The sequence below is a fragment of the Erythrolamprus reginae genome, chromosome 5 (genome assembly GCF_031021105.1).
Source record: "Erythrolamprus reginae isolate rEryReg1 chromosome 5, rEryReg1.hap1, whole genome shotgun sequence".
Taxonomy (NCBI): Eukaryota; Metazoa; Chordata; class Lepidosauria; order Squamata; family Dipsadidae; genus Erythrolamprus; species Erythrolamprus reginae.
Window position 1 is genome coordinate 2,953,683 of NC_091954.1, and position 23,586 is coordinate 2,977,268.

At 40.4% G+C, this 23,586-nt stretch overlaps 1 protein-coding gene across 3 annotated transcripts; it reads right to left on the reverse strand.

Annotated features, from left to right (window-relative positions):
• Window positions 1-644: 644 nt before the first annotated feature.
• On the reverse strand, window positions 645-18,326 carry LOC139167469 (mannose-binding protein-like). Of its 3 annotated transcripts, none has more exons than XM_070751906.1 (5): window positions 18,045-18,326; window positions 9,327-9,544; window positions 5,847-5,930; window positions 3,635-3,718; window positions 645-1,739 (listed from the first exon to the last, which is right to left on the reverse strand). In XM_070751906.1, the coding sequence occupies exons 2-5, from the start codon at window positions 9,526-9,528 to the stop codon at window positions 1,360-1,362; spliced, it is 750 nt and encodes a 249-aa protein (XP_070608007.1). In that variant the 5' UTR covers window positions 9,529-9,544; window positions 18,045-18,326; the 3' UTR covers window positions 645-1,359. The 3 variants fall into 3 exon arrangements, with proteins under 3 accessions (XP_070608007.1, XP_070608006.1, XP_070608005.1); XM_070751905.1 differs by having other exon boundaries at window positions 5,841-5,930; window positions 18,196-18,269; XM_070751904.1 differs by having other exon boundaries at window positions 5,841-5,930; window positions 18,045-18,268.
• Window positions 18,327-23,586: the final 5,260 nt, after the last annotated feature.

Genomic DNA, 23,586 nt, shown 5'->3' on the forward strand with positions numbered 1-23,586 from the left:
CTCCCCAGCGTGTAGCCTGGAGTCATTAGATGAGAACGCACAAGCCATCATAGATATGAGGCAGAGAAGGGCAGCACAAAGAAGGGGACAATTAGCCAGGTATTTCCATCCCTAATAGGCAACAGCTGGGTTTGGGTGTGGTTCTCCTCAGAAAGGTTGAAAAGGCAGGCCCGCCCTTCCTGTATTGTGGAGAGTTATATTTTGGGAATCCTGTGACCTTGCTTCGATCCTTGGTGTCTCTGATTCTGGCTTGTGGCCTCGAAGGCTGAAAACTTGGGGGAGGCGTGGGTTTTATTATCTACAGTGGTGTGTGTGCCAGCAAGAAGCCTGTTTGGCCGTCGTGACTCTTCTGTGAAGCTTCATAGCATTCCAGTTTGTAAGAACAGTTTTTGTTATCTGTGTTTGTTTTCAAAGATATAAAATGACTTTGCTTTTTACCAGCGTGTCTGGATACTCTTTTTAGTTGGTGTTGACGTCTGGGGGAACCCAGACAGAACAATAAAATGGTTGCGAAAATGTTAAAAGGCCCTTAAGTGATATTGGTTTGGTGCAATATATTACATACAGTATATTTAACTAGTAAAACACAAATAAATATTACATTAAGGAGACAGTTTAATATGAAATTATCCAAACATGACAAGTGCCAATACATTATTTATTAGGTGATTTATCCACAAACATTTTTTCATGTTTTAAATTACATGTTTTAAATGCCCTCTTTCACTGTTGCCCAAGCAAACCTTGTAAAAAACTTTGTAAAATCTTGCTAGGTTTTTTTTTTTTAGTATCAGGGAGAATAAGGTCATTTTGCTCATGTTCTGAAGTTATAGGTGAATGTCATTTAGTATTTTGGAAACGATTAGGGGAATTTGGAAACTAAGATGGTCAGGGGACTGGAGGCTAAAACATAGGAAGAACAGTTGCAGGAACTGGGCATGGTTAGTTTAATGAAAAGAAAGACCAGGGGAGACATGATAGCAGCCTTCCAATATCTCAGGGGTTGCCCCAAAGAAGAAGGAGTCAACCTCTTCTCCAAAGCACCTGAGGGTAGAACAAGAAGCAATGGGTGGAAACTAAACTAGGAGAGAGGTAACTTAGAACTAAGGAGAAATTTCCTGACAGTCAGAACAATTAGTTGGTGGAACCGCTTGCCTCCAGAAGTTGTGAATGCTCCAACACTGGAAGTTTTTAAGCAGATGTTGGATAACTGTCTGTAGAAGTATAGACTTTCCTGCCTAAGTAAAGGGTTGGACTTGAAGACCTCCAAGGTCCCTTCCAACTCTGTTGTTGTTGTTATTATTATTATTAAATAGGTTCTTGCTCCCCTGTCATACTCAGAGAAGTACGATGGTTGGATCAAAACTCACAGATGATTAACCGACTTATATTGCAAGGGATGTCATTCCATCGGCCGTCCAGGTACAACTCGATGCAATCTTCTTCTTGCCCATTAGGTTCACCAGGTGCCCATTGGGAGTATTGCATGGGGTCCCCATTGAGGTGCTTAAAATGACCTTCAGCCTCCGAGTCGGTCATCCCAAGGAAAGGGTGTTTTCCAAGCTTTGAAGCCAGTTTTACCAGGGCTGCGTTTTCCTCTGCGTTTCTTGGCGAAGCAAGTTGGCCTCCAAACTTGGAGCAGAGGGCCTTGCCCCTTTCAAAATTGGCTTCAGCTCCGTTAGATGCAAACTTTTTGGTTCCTGTTATGGTGAAGTTTGGGAAAGCAGCCTCTTGAGCACCTAAGAAAGAAAAGAACGGAAATGAATTCTTTCTCAGCTGTTGTCGTGATGAGAACTCAATTTTAGGACCCATCTGGCTCTCTACATCAAATGAGCTGAAGGGACATCAGGAAGTATCAGAACAAAGTACAGTGGTACCTCTACATATGAACGTCCCTATTTATGAACTTTTCTAGATAATAACAGGGTGTTCAATATTTTTTTTGGCCTCTTTTTTTGGCATTTTCCCCTTACAAGCACCAGCCTCCAAAACTGTAACTGGAAAAGGCAGGGAGAAGCCTCCGTGGGGCCTCTCTAGGAATCTCCTGGGAGGAAATAGGGCCAAAAAAGGTGGAGAGAAGCCTCCATGGGGCTTCTCTAGGAATCTCCTGGGAGGAATCAGGGCCAGAAAAGGTGGGAAGAAGTCTCAGTGGGGCCTCTCTAGGTATCTCTTGGGAGGAAACAGGGCCAGAAAAGGTGGGAAGAAGTCTCAGTGGGGCCTCTCTAGGTATCTCCTGGGAGGAAACAGGGCCAGAAAAGGTGGGGAAAAGTCTCCATGGGACCTCTCTAGGTATCTACTGGGAGGAAACAGGGCCAGAAAAGGGAGGGAGAAGCCTCCGTGGGGCCTCTCTATGAATCTCCTGGGAGGAACCAGGGCTGGAAAAGGTGGAGAGAAGCCTCCATGGGGCTTCTCTAGGAATCTCCTGGGAGGAATCAGGGCCAGAAAAGGTGGGAAGAAGTCTCAGTGGGGTCTCTCTAGGTATCTCCTGGGAGGAAACAGGGCCAGAAAATGTGGGGAAAAGTCTCCATGGGACCTCTCTAGGTATCTCCTGGGAGGAAACAGGGCCAGAAAAGGCAGGGAGAAGCCTCTGTGGGGCCTCTCTAGGAATCTCCTGGGAGGAAACAGGGCCAGAAAAGGTGGAGAGAAGCCTCTGTGGGGCCTCTCTATGAATCTCCTGTGAGGAAACAGGGCCGGAAAAGGTGGGAAGAAGTCTCAGTGGGGCCTCTCTAGGTATCTCCTGGGAGGAAACAGGGCCAGAAAAGGTGGGGAGAAGCCTCCGTGGGGCCTCTCTATGAATCTCCTGGGAGGAAACAGGGCCAGAAAAGGAGGGGAGAAGCCTCTGTGGGGCTTTCTAGGAATCTCCTGGGAAGGAACGGGGCCAGAAAAGGTGGGGAGAAGCAAAAACTCCCTGAAATCTCTCTTGCACTGGTGTCCCCTCGTGAAATTTTGCTTCCTGCACATGTGCAGAAGCAAAACCACACTGGTACGTGCGCATGCGTGTATAGAATAAGAGAAACTGTACACTCAGTGCACCGGTAGTGGCGAAAACAGGGATCGGCCCCTGCCTAGCAGGCCTCCTACCTCGGCCTCCCAAGAGCCAAAATGGCTGATGTTGGGACTCCTGGAAGTGGCGGGGCAGGAAGGGGTGGAGCTAGCCAGCTAGAACCAGCTGACTTGACCTTGCTGTTCTCTGAGCTTGGTTGTTTTCTTACAGATGTTTCATTTCCAACATAATGAATATACCCAGGGCGTGGTGATGATGTCACTGAGTTGGCAATGAAACATCTGGTGGGATTCAGTTGGTTCTGAATTCAGCCAGGGCACAATCTGAGGTTAGTTGGGGGAAAGATCAGAAAATATTATTTGACTGAAAGAGTCATAGATGCTTGGAACAAACTTCCAGCAGATGTGGTTGGTAAATCCGCAGTGACTGAATTTAAACCTGCCTGGGATAAACATAGATCCATCCTAAGATGAAATACAGGAAATAGTATAAGGGCAGACTGGATGGACTATGAGGTCTTTTTCTGCCATCAATCTTCTGTTTCTATGTTTCTAAGCTCGGACTTAGGACCCCTCGAAAGTATTTATGAAAGTCTTTGCGAATATTCCTAATGAGACTGATCCATCTTACTTTCCTGATAGTTCCTTGCGATCTCTTTCAGGATCTTCACCTCCGCCTGTAAATCATGAATCTGAGTTTTAAGAACAGCGAGCTCTAAAGGGTATGAAAAGAGAGAATTATTCTTCACTTCTGTTAGAAACAAAATAGATTTTTAAAACAATGTTGGAAAGCTTCTTCGCTGGTGATGGGCTCCTACAGGTACAATCAGGTACTGTTCTGCCGGCGTGTGCCAACCATCCCTAATTACAGGTTTGTTTGTTTGTTTGTTTGTTTATTCATTCATTCATTCATTCATTCATTCATTCATTCATTCATTTGTATGCCGCCCCTCTCCGTAGACTCGGGGTGGCTAACAACAATGATAAAAAACAGCACATAACAATCCAATTAATAAAACAACTAAAAACCCTTATTATAAAACCAAACATACACACAAACATACCATGCATAACTTGTAATGGCCTAGGGGGAAGGAATATCTCAACTCAAATTGTATCTCTTTGAGGCCAGGCACCCTAACCCTAACCCAAACCCTTGATATAAGTGACGTCAAGTTGGCCATCTTTAAGCCAGTCACATGACCTTTAAGCCACCACCCCTCAGTCACATGATAATCAAGCCTCTCCTACCGGGTTACATGGCTGACAAGCCATATCATTATTCCTTGTCTGGCCTTCAGGGGCTTTGGTTGACAGCCCCTCCTTTCTATGACAGTCCCTCAAATATTGGAACACTGCTATTATGTCTCCCCTGGTTCTTTTCTTCACTTGACTAACCATGCCCAGTTCCTGTAACCATTCATCGTATGCTATAGCCAGACATGGAGCGTGGTCAGAGCTCCAGTGACACCGCATAAATTTTGGGCCTCCGAAGTTTCACTGAATCCCGTTGTCATTGGGGGTCTTTGTGACCCAGAGCTGTCCTGGAAGGACAGTGAAGAAGCGAAGCACAGTCTGGTGTGGATGGGGAAACCGGAATTTCCCCAAAAAGTCAGTGAAAAGCCCTGAACTAGGCAATGTGGAAGTCAGCCAGATGAGCTGTTCAAAAGACATTAGCTCCCCGGCTGATGAATGGAATGTATGTTTGACTGTCTAAATGAGAGTGATTGGTTTTTAAGGAATTGGGGTTTTAGATTAGTCGGTTTAATTTTAAAATTTGGATTTAGCATATTTTCATATATTGTAGGCCGCCCTGAGTCTGCGGAGAGGAGCAGCATAAAAATCCAAATTATTAATCGATCGATCGATCAACCAATCTATCAATCAGTAAACAAACAAACAAACAAACAAACAAACAAATAAATAAATAAATAAAAGCTGGGGTGACCACACCAAAGTAGGAGGAACAGAATGAGATCTTTTTGCTTTGCTCTTGTAAAAAAGAACATTATGTTAAAAGTAGTTCTCCTTGAAGGAAGAATTTTGAAAAAAAAAATGTTTGGAGAAAAGTGAAGCCAAGTGTAAAAATGGTTACTGCTTCACACACATAACAACAGTGAACAATTACAGACTAAAAAAATAAAAATCTGAAAACACTTTTAAATGTTTTTAGAAAAAATCTGGAAAGCAGGATTGGGATTTTTTTATTTTTATGGTCTACATATTTTCCTTTTCTAAATGGGTTATTGAAAATTAAAAGTGAAAGTAAATTTACGGAGTTCTGGAGTTCAATACTGCCACCTAATGGATAAAGAAGGAAAGTAACATGACCTTGAATAGTGCCAGATAATCATAATATCAGATGGAGTTCAATACTGCCACCTAATGGATAAAGAAGGAAAGTAACATGACCTTGAATAGTGCCAGATAATCATAATATCAGATGGAAGTTTTATATTTTCTTAAGAATTACAGTGAAGAGATTTTGAAGTAGAAATCTGAGAGGCTTAGTTTTCATATCATTGGGGTTTTTTGGTGGGGATCTTTTTATTTTTGAAGATAAAACAGTGGCAAAATTTGGCTGGGGGGGGTTATTAATTTTTCTTGCTTTTTCTTTGGAAGTTATTTCCTTCCTTTTAAATTTGTGCTCTTAAATTTTCAAATAAGAAAAAAAATGGCTTTATTTCGGCAAAGATTCAGTTACTCCCAGATGATAGCTTTGAATGTTTTTTCACCGTGCAAAGTGACGAGAGGAAACGATAGTTGCACATTCCTTTAATATTCTACATAAACCCCAAAAGCCTTCTGCAAAATCTCAGCTCCTTCCTACCTCTTACCGTTACCTGCACTTTCTCCTTTTTCCCCTTGATCTCCTTTGGAGCCTGCAGGACCAGCTTTTCCCGGAGGTCCCTGTATTCCTTTTAATCCTGCCAATACAATTTAAAAAAATACAGAAAATGATAAGTGAAGAAACCGATTAACATCATAGCTAGCATGAGACACAAGAACAGAAGGGATTAAAGTGTCACTCTGAATATATTGCGCAGGAAGTCTGGAACCATAGAAACATAGAAGACTGACGGCAGAAAAAGACCTCATGGTCCATCACCAAATCATTGATCACCATCATTGATCACCAAATAGAACAGAATCCCCCAAACTTGGCAACTTTAAGACATGTGGACTTCAATTCAGGCATGGGAAGGTTTTGTGGCTCCCGGTGTTTTCTTTTCTGGGAGAAATGGGTCCAATGGTTCTTTCAGTGTTTGTTGCTGACCCCTGGTCTCTGTTGGCTGGAGAATTCCGGGACTTGAGGGCCACAAGTCTTGAGGGCCACAAGTTTGAAGACCTTTGGAGTAGAACATAGGGTAATAGGGTTGGAGGCAGTTGTGGTCTCCTCCCCTCACATGGGGGGACGCCATCCGGCCAGTGGAAATGGGAATGGGAACGGCATGCCAATAGATTTCAGCCATGGCACAACGGACAGATTCCCAGACCGAAATTTATTTATTTTATTTATTTTATTTATTTATTAGATTTGTATGCCGCTCCTCTCCGTAGACTCGGGGCGGCTCACAACACAATAAAACAGTTCATGACAAATCTAATAATTTACAATTTAAAATATTTTAAAAACCCCATTATTAAGCAGACATACATACAAACATACCATACATAAATTGTATAGGCCCGGGGGAGATATCTCAGTTCTCCCATGCCTGATGACAAAGGTGGGTTTTGAGGAGTTTACGAAAGGCAAGGAGGGTAGGGGCAGTTCTAATCTCTGGGGGGAGCTGGTTCTAGAGAGTCGGGGCCGCCACAGAGAAGGCTCTTCCCCTGGGGCCCGCCAACCGACATTGTTTAGTTGATGGGACCTGGAGAAGGCCCACTCTGTGGGACCTAATCGGTCGCTGGGATTCGTGCAGCAGAAGGCGGTCTCGGAGATATTCTGGTCCGATGCCATGAAGGGCTTTATAGGTCATAACCAACACTTTGAATTGTGACCGGAAATTGATTTGCCAGTCTTTTTCTTTGGGGCATGTGTGAAAGCAAAAATACCGGCGAAAATAGCCCAAATCTTGCTTGCGCTCCAAAATATAGGCAAAAATAGTCAAAATCTCACACATGCACCAGTTGCCAAGGACCATCCGGTTAGCATGGTAAGCGGCTGCCCATTACTGGTTGGAGGTGTTTTAGTCCCACCCCCTGCTCAAACAGAAATCCTATATCTATATCAGAGATCAACAACCGGTGGTTTGGAGCTGCTTTGGCTCTATCACCCCCCTGTTGCAGCTCCCTGTCATTCAAAATATGCGTCACAACTGCCAATGCGTCATCCCAGCTGGTATGTGATTTATTGAGCGTTTCGAGGCCAGTCGTCCAACCATGGATAAATCCAAGTAAAGAAAATTTTTAGAAGAAAACAGAACATTTAATTCAACTTCATATGCTAGTTCTGTGGCCGCTCAAGAAATGATAATGATAATGATAATGATAATGATAATGATAATGATAATGATAATGATAATGATAATGATAATGATAATGATAATGATAATGATAATGATAATGATAATGATAATGATAATGATAATGATAATGATAATGATAATGATAATATGATAATGATAATGATAATGATAATGATAATGATAATGATAATGATTATGATTATGATTATGATTATGATAATATGATAATGATAATATGATAATGATAATGATAATGATAATGATAATGATAATGATAATGATAATGATAATGATAATGATAATGATAATGATAATGATAATGATAATGATAATGATAATATGATAATGATAATATGATAATGATAATGATAATGATAATGATTATGATTATGATTATGATTATGATTATGATAATATGATAATGATAATGATAATGATAATGATAATGATAATGATAATGATAATGATAATGATAATGATAATGATTATGATTATGATTATGATTATGATTATGATTATGATTATGATTATGATTATGATTATGATTATGATAATATGATAATGATAATGATAATGATAATGATAATGATAATGATAATGATAATGATAATGATAATGATAATGATAATGATAATGATAATATGATAATGATAATATGATAATGATAATATGATAATGATAATGATAATGATAATGATAATGATAATATGATAATGATAATATGATAATGATAATATGATAATGATAATGATAATGATAATATGATAATGATAATGATAATGATAATGATAATGATAATGATAATGATAATGATAATGATAACAACAACAACAACAACAACAATAATAATAATAATAATAATAATAATTTATTAGATTTGTATGCCACCCCTCTCCGAAGACTCAGGGCAGCTCACAACAATAAAACAATGTTACAATGGAAAACAAATCTAATATTAAAAAACAGTTAAAAACCCATCATTTAAAAACCATGCAATAGTCAGGCTTGGGAAGGTTTTGTGGTTCCCGGTGTTTTATTTTCTGGGGGAAAAGGGTACAATGGGTCTTTCAGTGTTTGTTGCTGACCCCTGATCTATACAAATGGCTGTCCAGTGTTTTTTGAAAACCTCCAGTGATGGAGCACCCACAATGTTTGTAGTCAGAGGTGAAAGATGGTTTTCTAATGTTAGCTGTGGACCAAGCCATGTCCCACCAACCAAGCCATGCCCACAGAACTGGTAAAAAAAAATTGAATCCCACCACTGTTTATAGTCAACATATGAGGGTCGTCCAGAAGGTAATTTTTTTCTCAGCCTACAGTAATAGTATGAATGGAAAACTTTAGATATACATTATCTGAATTATCAGGGGTGCGTGTGTAAATTTTGTGTTTCTTCTGACAGATAGTGTATCTGTAGCAGTGTTTCGAAATGGCGTCTGTAAGTGATGTATGTTACAAGCAGTGTATCGTCATTGAATTTCTCACTGCGGAGAAAGAAACTGTTGGGAACATTCACAAATGTTTGTGTCCAGTTGATGGAGAATCTGCAGTCGACAGAAATACGGTTAGTCGCTGGGCACAGAGGGTGAGGCCATTACAGTGTAGAAATGGCTTCGTGGCCAGAACAAGGCGTGGTACTGACAGGGGATACACGCCCTTGTGTCTCGCTGGAGGAAAGCCATAGAACGGGGACGGAGATTATGTTGGAAAAATAGGGAGTGTAGAAGAAACACCCTTCTTTCTTGTGTGTAAGTTTCATTGTGTTCAATAGATAATTGTTGAAGAAAAAAAATGTGGTGCATTACTTTCTGGGCGACCCTCGTAGATTTAAGAGAACTGTTTGTGCTGTACCTGGGTCTCCTTTTGGTCCCGGAGGTCCTTCCTTCCCATCTCTTCCTGGTAACCCATTACTCCCAGGGGTTCCTGGCAACCCATTGAGGCCTGGAACCACAGAGCAGACGTTGACTTTCTCTTCACATCTGCATGTCTCAGGATCTGACGGTTTCACCAGCGAAACTCCCACCACCAGGGTGTAGAAAGCATGAAGCAGCATGGCTCAAGAACGGGACCTAAAGAGGAGGACAGTGGGACATATTTCGTTCACCTTTTGTTTCTGACATTTTGTGGCTTTTCAGTTGGCAGAACAAGCATTTCCACTCCTGTTCACTTTCCCCATTGATCAATTGGAGGAAAACCACTAGCTGGGTGTTGGTCATAGTTCCCTCTAAGCTGAGCAGTGAGTGATCGCTCACTTAAAAATCATCATCAACTCAGAGTTTTCCAAACCTGCCCAGAAGCCGAGAGGGAAAGAGTGAGAGGGAAGGAGAGAGAGAGGAAGAGAGGAAGAGAGAGAAACAGATAGAAAAAAGAGAGGAAGGAAAAGAGAAAGAAAAAGAATGGGAGTAAGGAAGAGAGAAAGAAAATCAAAATCTAGTTTGAAACTAGCTCAACTATTTAAGTGGCATTTTGATATTGATAGAGTTGCCCTATTATGAGCTCACTGTTATAGACACACAGGACAGTATTTTATTTTGAAATTCTCTGAGGCAAAACAGGGTGGGTTTTTTGTTTGTTTGTTTGTTTGTTTGTTTGTTTGTTTATTCATTCATTCATTCATTCATTCATTCATTCATTCATTCATTCATTCATTCATTTATTTATTTATTTATTTATTTATTTATTTATTTATTATTTCTGTGCCGCCCAGTCCTGAAGGGACTGCTGCTCAGACACTATACTTTTCCGCCCACCCCCCCAAAAAATTAGAGGGAACACTGGTGTTGGTGTCTCCCTCCCTTCCGAACACCTTTGAAGAGTGATCGGAAACTTCAGGTCATGCAGAATGCAGCTGCGAGAGCAGTCATGGGCTTTCCCAAATATGCCCATGTTACACCAACACTCCGCAGTCTGCATTGGTTGCCGATCAGTTTCCGGTCACAATTCAAAGTGTTGGTTATGACCTATAAAGCCCTTCATGGCACCGGACCAGATTATCTCAGGGACCGCCTTCTGCTGCACGAATCCCAGCGACCAATTAGGTCCCACAGAGTGGGCCTTCTCCGGGTCCCATCAACTAAACAATGTCGCTTGGCGGGACCCAGGGGAAGAGCCTTCTATGTGGCGGCCCCAGCCCTCTGGAACCAACTCCCCCCGGAGATTAGAATTGCCCCCACCCTCCTTGCCTTTCGTAAGCTACTTAAAACCCACCTCTGCCGCCAGGCATGGGGGAATTGAGATACTCTTTCCCCCTAGGCCTTTACAATTTTATGCATGGTATGTCTGTATGTATGTTTGGTTTTTTATAATAATGGGTTTTTAATTGTTTTTAGCATTGGATTATTATTATTATTATATTATATTATATTTATTTATTTATTTATTTATTAGATTTGTATGCCGCCCCTTTCCGTGGACTCGGGGTGGCTCACAACACTGTTTTATTATTGCTGTTAGCCGCCCCGAGTCTCCGGAGAGGGGCGGCGTACAAATCCAATAAATAAATAAATATTCCTTGAGGTCATCAGAAGGAAACTGTAGACTGTAGCTTGTTTTCATATTGTGTGAGGGACTGCAGAGTAGAAATTGTTCTGCACTGCACACCAAGACAACTAGACACAAGAACAGTTTTTCCCCGAATGCCATCACTCTGCTAAACAAATAATCCTCTCAACACTGTCAAACTATTTACTAAGTCTGCACTACTATTACTTCTATTTTTTTCCCCATCATTCCTATCACCCATTTCCTCCCACTTAGGACTGTAACTTGTTGTTTGTATCCTAAGATTTTTATTAATATTGATTGTTTCTTCATTGGTTATTTGACCCCCCATGACAATCATTAAGTGTTGAACCTCATGATTTTTGACAAATGTCTCTTTTTCTTTTATGTACGTTGAGAGCATATGCACCAAAGACAAATTCCTTGTGTGTCTAATCACACTTGGCCAATAAAGAATTTCTATTCTATTCTATTCTACTCTACTCTACTCTACTCTACTCTACTCTACTCTACTCTACTCTACTCTACTCTACTCTACTCTACTCTACTCTACTCTACTCTATTCTATTCTATTCTAAAATTAACGAATGGGACTATCGCTACCGATTCAACCAGGTATGGCAAACCAGTAGCGGCGGCATTGAGAGGCTTTGCTCACCTGCCAGGCCGTCATCAAAAAATGCTCTGCGCACGCCCAGAAACATTTGCACATTCACAAAATATGAGTGCGCCCCCATGTGCTTCCGTTCCTGAACCGGTAGCAAAGGTAAGTGGAGCCTACTACTGGTCTACTACTACCATGCTACATCCACCAGCAGTGTCACAATCCAGAAGACCCTGTTTGTTTCTTCAACAACGGTAAAAGGTTGTCCCCTTGTTATAGGGGTACGGATAGTCGCATGTGCAAATATGAGATTTCAGAGCTGTTGAACTAGTTAATCATCAGCATCTTTCTGGAAACGGAATGAAATAACCTTCCCTCGTTTAAAAGACAATATTTGTTAGGGAAGGTTAGATCAACAGAGGTGGGAAAAACTGAGCTTGCAAGATTTGAGGCATGGCACACTGGAAGCCCTCCACAGGGAATGGGAAAACGGTATTAATTAAGTTAATCAGTTGTGTATTATGCAACAGTTCGTCAAATGCATACAAGCTAAAAACAGCCATTACTGGCAATCATGGACAAAAATATTGCTCCGGCCATCTCACACTACTCACCAGAGCTTACAAAACTTTCGCCAGACCCATCCTCGAATACAGCTCACCTGTCTGGATTTCGGACATCAACACCCTAAAAAGGTCCAAAGATACTTCACCAGAAGGGCCCTTCACTCCTCCACTCGAAACAGAAGACCCTATGAGACTAGACTTACAATCCTGGGTATAGAAAGCTTAGAACTACGACGCCTTAAACATGATCTAAGTATTGCCCACAAGATCCTATGCTGCAACGTCCTGCCTGTCGGCGACTACTTCAGCTTCAACCGCAATAACACAAGAGCACACAACAGATTTAAACTTAATATTAACTGCTCCAAACTTGACTGTAAAAAATATGACTTCAGCAACTGAGTTGTTGAAGCATGGAACTCATTACCGGACTCCGTGGTGTCAACCCCCAACCCCCAACATTTTTCCCTTAGACTTTCCACCATTGACCTCTCCAGATTCCTTAGAGGTCAGTAAGGGGTGAGCATAAGTGCACTAGTGTGCCTTCTGTCCCCTGTCCAATTGTCTCTCCTATATTTTAGATATCTTTTCTCCCATCCATATATCCTTCCTCTACTCTTCATTGACGTATTCTATTCTCATATCTCTTCTTCTATCCCTTCCCTGATATTTACTACTACACGTTTTTATTCTCTTTAACTCTCAATTTGTATTGGACAAATAAATAAATAAATAGATAGATAGATAGATAGATAGATAGATAGATATAGATAGATAGATAGATAGATAGATAGATAGATAGTTAGATAGATAGATAGATAGATAGAAAGATAGATAGATAGATAGATAGAAAGATAGATAGATAGATAGATAGATAGATAGATAGATAGATAGATAGATAGATAGATAGATAGATAGATAAAAATAAAATAAAACAGTTCGTCGAATGCATACAATCTAAAAACAGCCATTACTAGCAATCATGGACAAAAATATCTCCTCATCTATTCAAGGCTGACGACTTTGGTCCACTATAGCAAGTGTCCTCATATCAGAGCAGTGATGGGTTCCTATGAGTACGGTCAGGTATGCACAACCAGTAGAAAAATTTTGTTCAGGTATGCAGAACCGGTAAAAAAAAAATGATTTTTTCCCCTTTTTTTCCCTTCTAGGCTCTGGGTATGTTTTACCTATTGCAGTAAATGAGGTTGAATGTGTATAATTTTAGAAGAGCTGTGCGTGTATGTATGTGTGTACATACACATACAATTTATATAGTAGATAATGTATGTATGTATGTATGTATGTATGTATGTATGTATGTATGTATGTATTCATTCATTCATTCATTCATTCATTCATTCATTCATTCATTCATTCATTCAATTTTTATGCCGCCCTTCTCCTTAGACTCAGGGCAGCTTACAACATGTAGCACTTTTTAACAGAGCCAGCCTATTGCCCCCACACTCCAGGTATATTTTTGTGTGCCTGCATGTAATATGTATGTACACATATGGCATATATACACAGAATTAATTAATATATTTTGGATGTTCAGTGATAGTAAATAGAGAGGGAAATTGTCTCTCTTTGAGGCAAGCAGAGGCCAGGCACCCTTGCTCAACCCCTTGATGTGAGTGACGTCAGTTTGGCCAGCTTTAAACCAGTCACATGACCTTTAATCCACTCCCAGGTCAAATGATCATCAAGCCACTCCCGCCTGGTCACATATTTGCAGTGATGGGCTCCTAGGGGAACAGTCAGGAACGTAGTTCCGGTAGCAAAATTTGGAGCTCCACCCCAGAGCACCCAATTTGCACTGAAAGATGATGAAACAAAATGCATAAGCCACGCCCACAGTGTGGTAGTAAAAAATTTGGTAACATGTTCGGGAAACCACACCAGCAAAATAAGCCACGCCCACAGTGTTGTAGTACCTCGGCTCTCTTTTACCCTATTTGTACATGTTTTTAAGGCCAGGCATATGCGCGGAAGGCTCACACACGACAAAAGCGCATAGCCAGGATTATTCTTTATAGTATTCGTGTTGTCTTTATTCTGGTATGGACTGCATCAGTAGAGGCTAAATCAACTTGTATGACAATAAAGGCTTTGAGCTTTGAGCCCATGAAATTGTGCTGGAGCTGCCATGGTTGAGTCATCAACTCTCTGTACCTTTGAACTTATGGACTACTCAAGGTAGCATCAAAATATCAAATTTTCCTCTTGGAACAATTTGTCTCTGGTTTGCTTTCACTATTTTTAAGCTATCTCTTTCCTCTTTTCTGCTAGAGTAAATAAGTAGTCACTCTATCTGTCAGAACTTCCAATGACGTACCAAGTAATGATGCATTACATTACCTTGCTGTTTCAAATTTCATTTATTTCAGCTTGCTGCTTCAAATTTCCTTTAGTTTATCTTAATTCCTGCTTATAACTGGTTTCCTGTGCAACCCAAGATTGAATAAATCTCATTGTTGCTGATTTTACTGTAAAGTAGCATCAACATTGATCCTTCGGGGTATCAATTACTCCAGAAAAGCCAAACATAGGAACACTGCCCTATCAAAGCTTAATTTTGTTGCATTTGTTAATCTACATAATATAGCATCATTTATTTATCAAATGATTCACAAAAACTATTTTTGTTACGCTACTAATTTAATGCAGAAGTTAAATATAGAAACATAAAAAGATAGAAGACTGATGGCAGAAAAAGATCTCATGGTCCATCTAGTCTGCCCTTATACTACTTCCTGTATTTTATCTTACAATGGATATATGTTTATCCCAGGCATGTTTAAATTCAGTTACTGTGGATTTAACAACCACGTCTGCTGGAAGTTTGTTCCAAGGATCTACTACTCTTTCAGTGAAATAATATTTTCTCACGTTGCTTTTGATCTTTCCCCCAACTAACTTCAGATTGTGTCCCCTTGTTTTTGTGTTCACTTTCCTATTAAAAACACTTCCCTTCTGAGCCTTATTTAACCCTTTAACATATTTAAATGTTTTGATCATGTCCCCCCTTTCCCTTCTGTCCTCCAGACTATACAGATTGAGTTCATGAAGTCTTTCCTGATACGTTTTATGCTTAAGACCTTCCACCATTCTTGTAGCCCGTCTTTGGACCCGTTCAATTTTGTCCATATCTTTTTGCAGGTGAGGTCTCCAGAACTGGACACAGTACTCCAAATGTGGTCTCACCAGCGCTCTATATAAGGGGATCACAATCTCCCTATTCCTGCTTGTTATACCTCTAGCTATGCAGCCAAGCATCCTACTTGCTTTTCCTACTGCCCGACCACACTGCTCACCCATTTTGAGACTGTCAGAAATCACTACCCCTAAACCCTTCTCTTCTGAAGTTTTTGCTAACACAGAACTGCCAATGCAATACTCAGATTGAGGATTCCTTTTCCCCAAGTGCATTATTTTACATTTGGAAACATTAAACTGCAGTTTCCATTGCTTTGACCATTTATCTAGTAAAGCTAAATCATTTACCATATTACAGACGCCTCCAGGAATATCAACCCTATTGCACACTTTAGAGTCATCGGCAAATAGGCAAACCTTCCCTACCAAACCTTCCCCTATGTCAGTCACAAACATATTAAAAAGAATAGGACCCAGAACAGACCCTTGTGGCACACCGCTTGTAACCTGTCTCTGCTCAGAATACTAGCCCATGATCAATTCATACCTGCTACTTAGGGTGTTGCTGTCTACTGATGGCACCTCAGATACCGCTGTGCTGATCCTATGTTTGTTTTATTTTACAGAAGATTATCTGATATTTTGGAGAATTGCTAGTGGCATAGTAAGCATTTCACATCTTGCTCTCGCTGTGAATAAAAATGGGAAATGTGTAGTTTCGTAAATGGCGTATTTGGCAAAAGAATTCAATGTTTAAAGAATTGCTTTCTTGGAGAGTTTAATCACCCATGACCTTTAAAGCCCTACATGGCATTGGACCAGATTACCCCCGGAACCGCCTGCTACCGCACGAATCCCAGCGGCCGATAAGGTCCCACAGAGCTGGCCTTCTCCATGTCCCGTCGACTAAACAATGTTGTTTGGTGGGCCCCAGGGGAAGAGCCTTCTCTGTGGCGGCCCCGACTCTCTGGAACCAGCTCCCCCCGGAGATTAGAACTGCCCCCATCCTCCCTGTCTTTCGTAAACTACTCAAGACTCACTTATGCCACCAGGCAGGGGGGAGTTAAGATATTCCTTCCCCCTAGGCCATTACAAAAGTTATGCATGGTATGTTTGTGTGTATGTTTGGTTTTATAATAAGGGTTTTTAGTTGTTTTATTAATTGGATTGTTACATGCTGTTTTTTTATCGTTGTTGTTAGCCGCCCCGAGTTTGCGGAGAGGGGCGGCATACAAATCAAATCAAATCAATAAACAAACAAACAAACAAACAAACAAAATAAAAATAAAATAAAATAATAAAATAAATAAAATAAAATAAAATAAAATAAAATAAAATAAAATAAAATAAAATAAAATAAAATAAAATAAAATAAAATAAAATAAAATAAAATAAAATAAAATAAAATAAAATAAAATAAAATAAAATAAAATAAAATAAAATAAAATAAAATAAAATAAAATAAAATAAAATAAAATAAATAAAATAAAATAAAATAAAATAAAATAAAATAAAATAAAATAAAATAAAATAAAATAAAATAAAATAAAATAAATGTCATCAGTGATAGATGGGAGAAGGATTTGTAAGGAGAGGAGGAGGAGGAAGATGAAGAGGAGGAGGAGAAAGACAACTACGTGATCCTTGATCCTCCCTGAGTTTGATTGTTTTCTGGTAGACAATCATTAACTAAACCAGTCTATCACGGATGATATCACCCAGTTTGGATAAATGAAACATTTGCAAACTCATAGAGTATCAAGAGCCCTTCCTTTCAACCCTGAGCTAAACTTTTATAAATAGATAAAGTTTTATAAATAAACTTTTATCTAAAAGCTCATCTGTTTGGAACCCATATCGCATCTCAGACATTAACACCCTTGAAAATGTCCAGAGATATTTCACCAGAAGAGCCCTTCACTCCTCCACTGGAAACAGAATACCCTACGAGACTAGACTTTCAATCCTGGGCCTAGAAAGCTTAGAACTACGACACCTTAAACAAGATCTAAGTATTGCCCACAAGATCATATGCTGCAACGTCCTGCCTGTCGGCGACTACTTCAGCTTCAACCACAACAACACAAGAGCACACAACAGATTTAAACTTAATATTAACTGCTCCAATCTTGACTGTAAAAAATATGACTTCAGTAACCGAGTTGTCGAAGCGTGGAACTCATTACCAGACTCCGTAGTGTCATCCCCAAACACTTTACCCTTAGATTATCCACAGTTGACCTCTCCAGATTCCTAAGAGGTCAGTAAGGGGCGAGTATAAGTGCCCTAGAGTGCCTTCCGTCCCCTGTCCTATTGCTCTCCTATATCTCCTATACCTTTCTTCTATTCCTATATCTCTTCTTCTATTCTTTCATTGATATGTTCTATTACTATATCTTCTTTTCTATTCTTCCTTAGATATATTTTACTATGAGTATCTCCTCTATAACCTTCATCGTGTATTTTACTATGTGTATATAGATATATATCCACTAAAACCCTCATTGTGTATTGGACAAAATAAATAAAATAAAAATAAAACCCTTTATTAATTTCATCTGTTCCTTGCTGTGGCATTCCATCTTTCCCCTTTCAGTTTATTCCCTGTTTCCCTGTCCCCTCATCCCATTTTTACCCACCAAAAATAATTAAGATTCTGCTTCAGAAGTCACAGAAAACAGATTAAGAAGGAGAAGGCTACTTAAGCAATTTCGATATTGCAAAATAATTACTTACACAGCGCTGAAAGAAACCAACTCTCCTCCGCGTATGCGTTTCTTGGGTAGTGATTTTGCAAAATCCAATTCTTTCACTAATCATTATCTAAAACAACAGGGGGAAAAAAATATTTGTTTCCTGATTTTGCCCAGGTTTTTTTTTCTTTTACCTGTTGTGGGAATTCCGGTGGAATTCACTCTCGAATCCCCACTCGGTCGAAATATGTTGCAACCTTTCGCAGCAGAAGGAAAAAACAAATGAAGCAAGAGTTATCTGGAGGAACTGCAATTTTTTAAAAAAGCAAATTAACAAACCAACTTTTGCTTTAAACAAGGAGGAACATCCCTGTGTTGCAAAAATGTTTCAACATAGGATGGGACAGAACAAATTTAAAAGAATTTACTCAGGGAACTGACAAAAAGAAGATTTTTAAAAAAGAAACGAGTGAAAGAAAAGTTGGAAATATTATTATTATTATTATTATTATTATTAATAATAATAATTATAATATTATTATTTATTAGATTTCTATGCCGCCCCTCTCCGAGGACTCGGGGTGGCTCGATATTAGGTATTAGGCAATCACTCCAAGCATTGAACACAACATATATAACTTTGTTCAATCATAAAAGCAGGCACTTTTTCAAGCCCCCCCCAAAAAACATATTCTTTACTCTTCTTATTTTTCTCACAAGAACAACCTTGTGGGATGAGTTGGGATGAGAGAAAATGAGTGGTCCCCCAAATCATCTAGATGGCTTTCATTTATTTTAGTTATTTATTGTTGTGATTCCGTCTGAGGCTCCTCAGGGAACGGCTGACCCTCTGCCGGCTCCATGCTCAGAGGGGGAGGATGAGGAACAGGAGGTTCAGGCAGACGGGGAGGAGGAATCTCAAGCTGAGGGAGAGGGAGAACAGCCTGAGTCCCCCGGGGTGGAGCTCTCCCCAGCAAGCAGCCTGGAGTCCTTAGATGAAAATGCACAAGCCATCATCGATCTCAGGCAGAGAAGAGCAGCACAACGAAGGGGACAATTAGCCATGTATTTCCAGCCCTAAATAGGCAACAGCTGGGTTTGGGTGTGGTTCTCCCCAGAAAGGCTGAAAAGGCAAACCCACCCTTCCTGTATTGTGGAGTATTATCTTTGGGAGTCCTGGGACCTGGCTGTGATCTTTGGCGTCTCTGATTCTGGCTTGTGGCCTTGAAGGCTGAAACCTTGGGGGGAAAGGCGTGGGTCTTATTCTCTACAGTGGTGTGTGTGCCAGCAAGAAGTCTGCTGTATTGTCTGGCCGTCAGGACTCTGCTGTGAAGTCTCATAGCCTGCCTGTTGGGAAGAACAGGTTTTTCTCTGTGTTTATTTTTCAAACTATAAAGTGCCTTTGCTTTTACCAGCGTGTCTGGCTGTTTTTTCCAGTTGGTGTTGAAGTCTGGGGGCACCCAGACAGAACATTTATTTTGTCCAAAACACAATACAGTGTTCCCTCGATTTTCGCGGGGGATGCGTTCCGAGACCGCCCGCGAAAGTCGAATTTCCGCAAAGTAGAGATGCGGAAGTAAATACACTATTTTTGGCTATGAACAGTATCCCAAGCCTTCCCTTCACACTTTAAACCCCTAAACTGCAATTTCTCATTCCCTTAGCAACCATTTAGATTATTACTCACCATGTTTATTTATTAAAGTTTATTTAAAAAAATATTTATTAAAGGCGGACGGAAGTTTGGCGATGATGTATGACGTCATCGGGCAGGAAAAACTGTGGTATAGGGAAAAAAACAGCAAAGTATTTTTTAATTAATATTTTTGAAAAACCGTGGTATAGCCGTTTCGCGAAGTTCGAATCTGCGAAAATCGAGGGACCACTGTAATACACAATGAAGGTTATAGAGGATACACTTGAAGTAAAATATATCAAAGAAAGAACAGAAGAGAAAATATAGGAATAAAATATATCAATCTGAGAGAATAGAAGAAAAGATACGGCGATAGAAGAGAAGATATAGGAGATATAGGAGAGACAACAGGACAGGGGACGGAAGGCACTCTAGTGCGCTTATGCACGCCCCTTACTGACCACTTAGAAATCTGGAGAGGTCAACCATGGATAGTCTAAGGGTAAAATGTTGGGGGTTAGGGGATGACCCTACGGAGTCCGGTAATGAGTTCCACGCTTTGACAACTCAATTAGTAAAGTTGTATTTTTTACAGTCAAGTTTGGAGCGGTTACTATTAAGGTTGAATCTGTTGTGGGCTCTTGTGTTGTTGTGGTTGAAGCTGAAGTAGTCTTTGACAGGCAGGACATTGCAGCATATGATATTGTGGGCAATACTTAGATCGTGTTTAAGGCATCGTAGTTCTAAGCTTTCTAGACCCAGGATTGTAAGTCTAGTTTCGTAGGGTCTTCTGTTTCGAGTGGAGGAGTGAAGGGCTCTTCTTATGAAATATCTTTGGACATTTTCAAGGGTGTTAATGTCAGAAATGTGGTATGGGTTCCAAACAGATGAGCTGTATTCGAGGATGGGTCTAGATTCGTAGGGTACTCTGTTTCGCAAGTATTTTCTTTCATGGCTAAGACTGGACTAGAAGTCATATCCCCTTGGTTTCTAGCCTTCTGCCTTAGCCATTAGGCCATTGGACTCTCCAAATATATAGATAAAGATGGTTTACAACAGCAATAGCACTTATATACCACTTCACAGTGTTTTTACAGCCCTCTCCCAGCAGTTTATGGAATCAGCCTATTGCCCCCAACAATATGGGTCCTCATTTTACCCACCTCAGAAAGATGGAAGGCTGAGTCAACCTTGAGCATGGTGGGATTCGAACTGCCAAACTGCAGACAGACGACAGGGAGCAGAAGTAATTGAAATGACAAATATTAAAGAGGGAGGGGGGGGGGTCTATTCTTTGAATGTTGCCCAACAAAATAAGGCGACTTAGAACACAGAAAGAAAAGATTAGGGAGTGGTAGAAATTAATACTTGAGGATTGAAAACATGTCAGTCCTGTTCTTTGAATCCTACCTCTTGTAAAAAATAAATCAGTGCTGGTCTACTCTGGATCAATTGTGTAGCAAAATGCCACAACACACACACACACACACACACACACACACACACACACACACAGAGGAAAGCTAGTTAAAATGCAGAGGTAGAAACGCACTGATAAGAATTGAATTTGCTATTATATCACAGCTCCAGAGTGAGCAAAACTGCATTGTATTTATTGTATTTATTAAATTTATTAAATTTGTATGCCGCCCCTCTCCGCAGACTCTGGGCGGCTCACAACAGCAACAGAAAACAATATATAATACAAATTCAATAATTAGAAAGCTAAAAACCCATAATTTAAAAAACATGCACACAACATACCATATATAAACAGTATAGGCCTGGGGAAGTTATCTCAGTTCCCCCAAGCCTGATAGCAGAGGTGGGTTTTAAGGAGTTTGCGGAAGGCAAGGAGGGTATGGGCGGTTCTAATCTCAGGGGGGAGCTGGTTCCAGAGGGTTGGGGCCGCCACAGAGAAGGCTCTTCCCCTGGGACCCGCCAAACGACATTGTTTAGTCGACGGGACCCGGAGAAGGCCACCTCTGTGGGACCTAATCAGTCGCTGAGATTCGTGTGGCAGAAGACTGGGAAAAAGTTGTCTTCCCAGACACTTTATCTCTGGAAGGAGAGGTCATCTTAAATTCCCCAAGCATCCAATAAAAGAAAAATAATTATTTTTCCTCCTCTCCAATCTTCCTTTGAAGTAGGCGATGATCTTAAATTTGAAGATAAATTAACTTACTTTTCAGATAAATCCAGGGTAGAAAAAAGAAGTCTTTGGGAGTTAACAATGAGATCAGGACTAAACAGATGCCTTTTTAAATATTTTAGATTTCAGCTCTTATCAACTTCTACCAGCATAGCTGGTGGCAAAGAATTGGGTGAGCAGCAGTATTCCAAAATAACTGGAGGTCACTGGTTGCATTTTTCTAGCTGAACTGTAATAATAATAATAATAATAATAATAATAATAATAATAATAATAATAATAATAATAATAAATGATTCTATCCATGAACACTCAAAGAACACATCCTAGATCTGAATGAATGAAATATTCTCATTGAATACTTTGTTCTGTAAAAGTTGAATGGGCACAACAGCAGGTGAAATTGATGGTCAATCAGGGTTGCTTCCTAAGTGGATGGTCTGATTTCACAGAAGTTTGATTTACTTGGAGTTATATTGTGTTATCTGAGTGTTCCCTTTATTTTTTTGAGCAGTGTATATTTGGGCCCACAAGGAAAGCACATATTTAATTGTGTTGACGGAAATAAGAAATACTTGATGTAAAATCACTGGTGATTCCTTCCTAAATCAGTCAAAATAAAAGAACGTTAACACTAGAGGGGCACGATCTTCAAACAGGTTGGCACGCCCATTTTATGGACTGACGAATACAAAAGCAGAACGTGTTCAATAAACACATGATCAGAAAATCCTTACTGAAAACCTGGCATGAAATAAAAATGAAAGGGAAGGGAGTCCCTTTGGCATTGTCAATAGATTCAGAGCTGCTCTCTCTCTGCTTATAATGCATTCCCAGATCTGCTACTTTTGTGAGGCGAAACACCGCTTGCTGGACAGCTGTGTTTTCCTGGGGGAAGCAAGCTGACCACCGGCCCAGACACTGGTTGTCTTTCAAGCTTCAGAGATGCCTTGAAAGCAATTAGATTCGAATAGTTTCCTGCCAACGTGTTTGCCAACTGAGAATCAATGAGCAAAGAGGAAAAGTGAATCTGTGAAGCCAGTCATGGAGAATAACAGAAGACTAGGAGCAGCCAGTTCACCTCTACCTCCCTCCCTCCCTCTCTCTCCCTCTCTCTCTCCCTCCCTCCCACCCCCTCCCTCCTACTTTCTCAACAAACCATGGATCCTTTAAGGGTTTTTTTAATGCATCCATTTCATCTCTTAAAGCTCTCGAATGCCGCACGTACATTTTTTGAAGCATGGAGAGCTACACTTGGGCTAGTATGAACATAAAAGCATAAGAAGAGCCCTGCTGAATGGGGCCAAAGCCCATCAAGTCCAGCATTCTGTGTCACACAGTGGCCCCCAATTGTCCATGTGGATCTTGAGCACAAAGAGAAGGCAAGACCCTCCCTTTCCCTTGACCCACAACAAATGGGACCCAAGGGAACCCTGCCTGCCCCAACCAACATAGAGATTAGATTAGATTAGATTTATTGGATTTATATGCCGCCCCTCTCCGCAAACTCGGGGCGGCTCACAACAACAATAAAACAGTACATAATAACAAATCCAATGCCCACCAATCTAATTACAGTTTAAAATTAATAAATTTATAAAACAATCCCAATGTATATAAAAACAGACACACAGTCAATCAATCAATGGCAAAACAACATGGGCAAGGGGGAGATGTTTAGTTCCCCCATGCCTGACGGCAGAGGTGGGTCTTAAGGAGTTTACGAAAGGCAGGGAGGGTGGGGGCAATCCTAATCTCAGGGGGGAGCTGGTTCCAGAGGGTCGGGGCCCCCACAGA

Excerpts from the sequence above, each read along its gene's own strand:
- LOC139167469 (XM_070751905.1), bottom strand. The coding sequence starts at position 9,528 with ATGCTGCTTCATGCTTTCTACACCCTGGTGGTGGGAGTTTCGCTGGTG. Across the intron at positions 3,719-5,840 it reads AGGAGAAAGTGCAGGTAACG|AGCTCGCTGTTCTTAAAACT; the intron begins GTAAGAGGTAGG and ends CATACCCTTTAG. Across the intron at positions 1,740-3,634 it reads CGCAAGGAACTATCAGGAAA|GTGCTCAAGAGGCTGCTTTC; the intron begins GTAAGATGGATC and ends TTTCTTTCTTAG.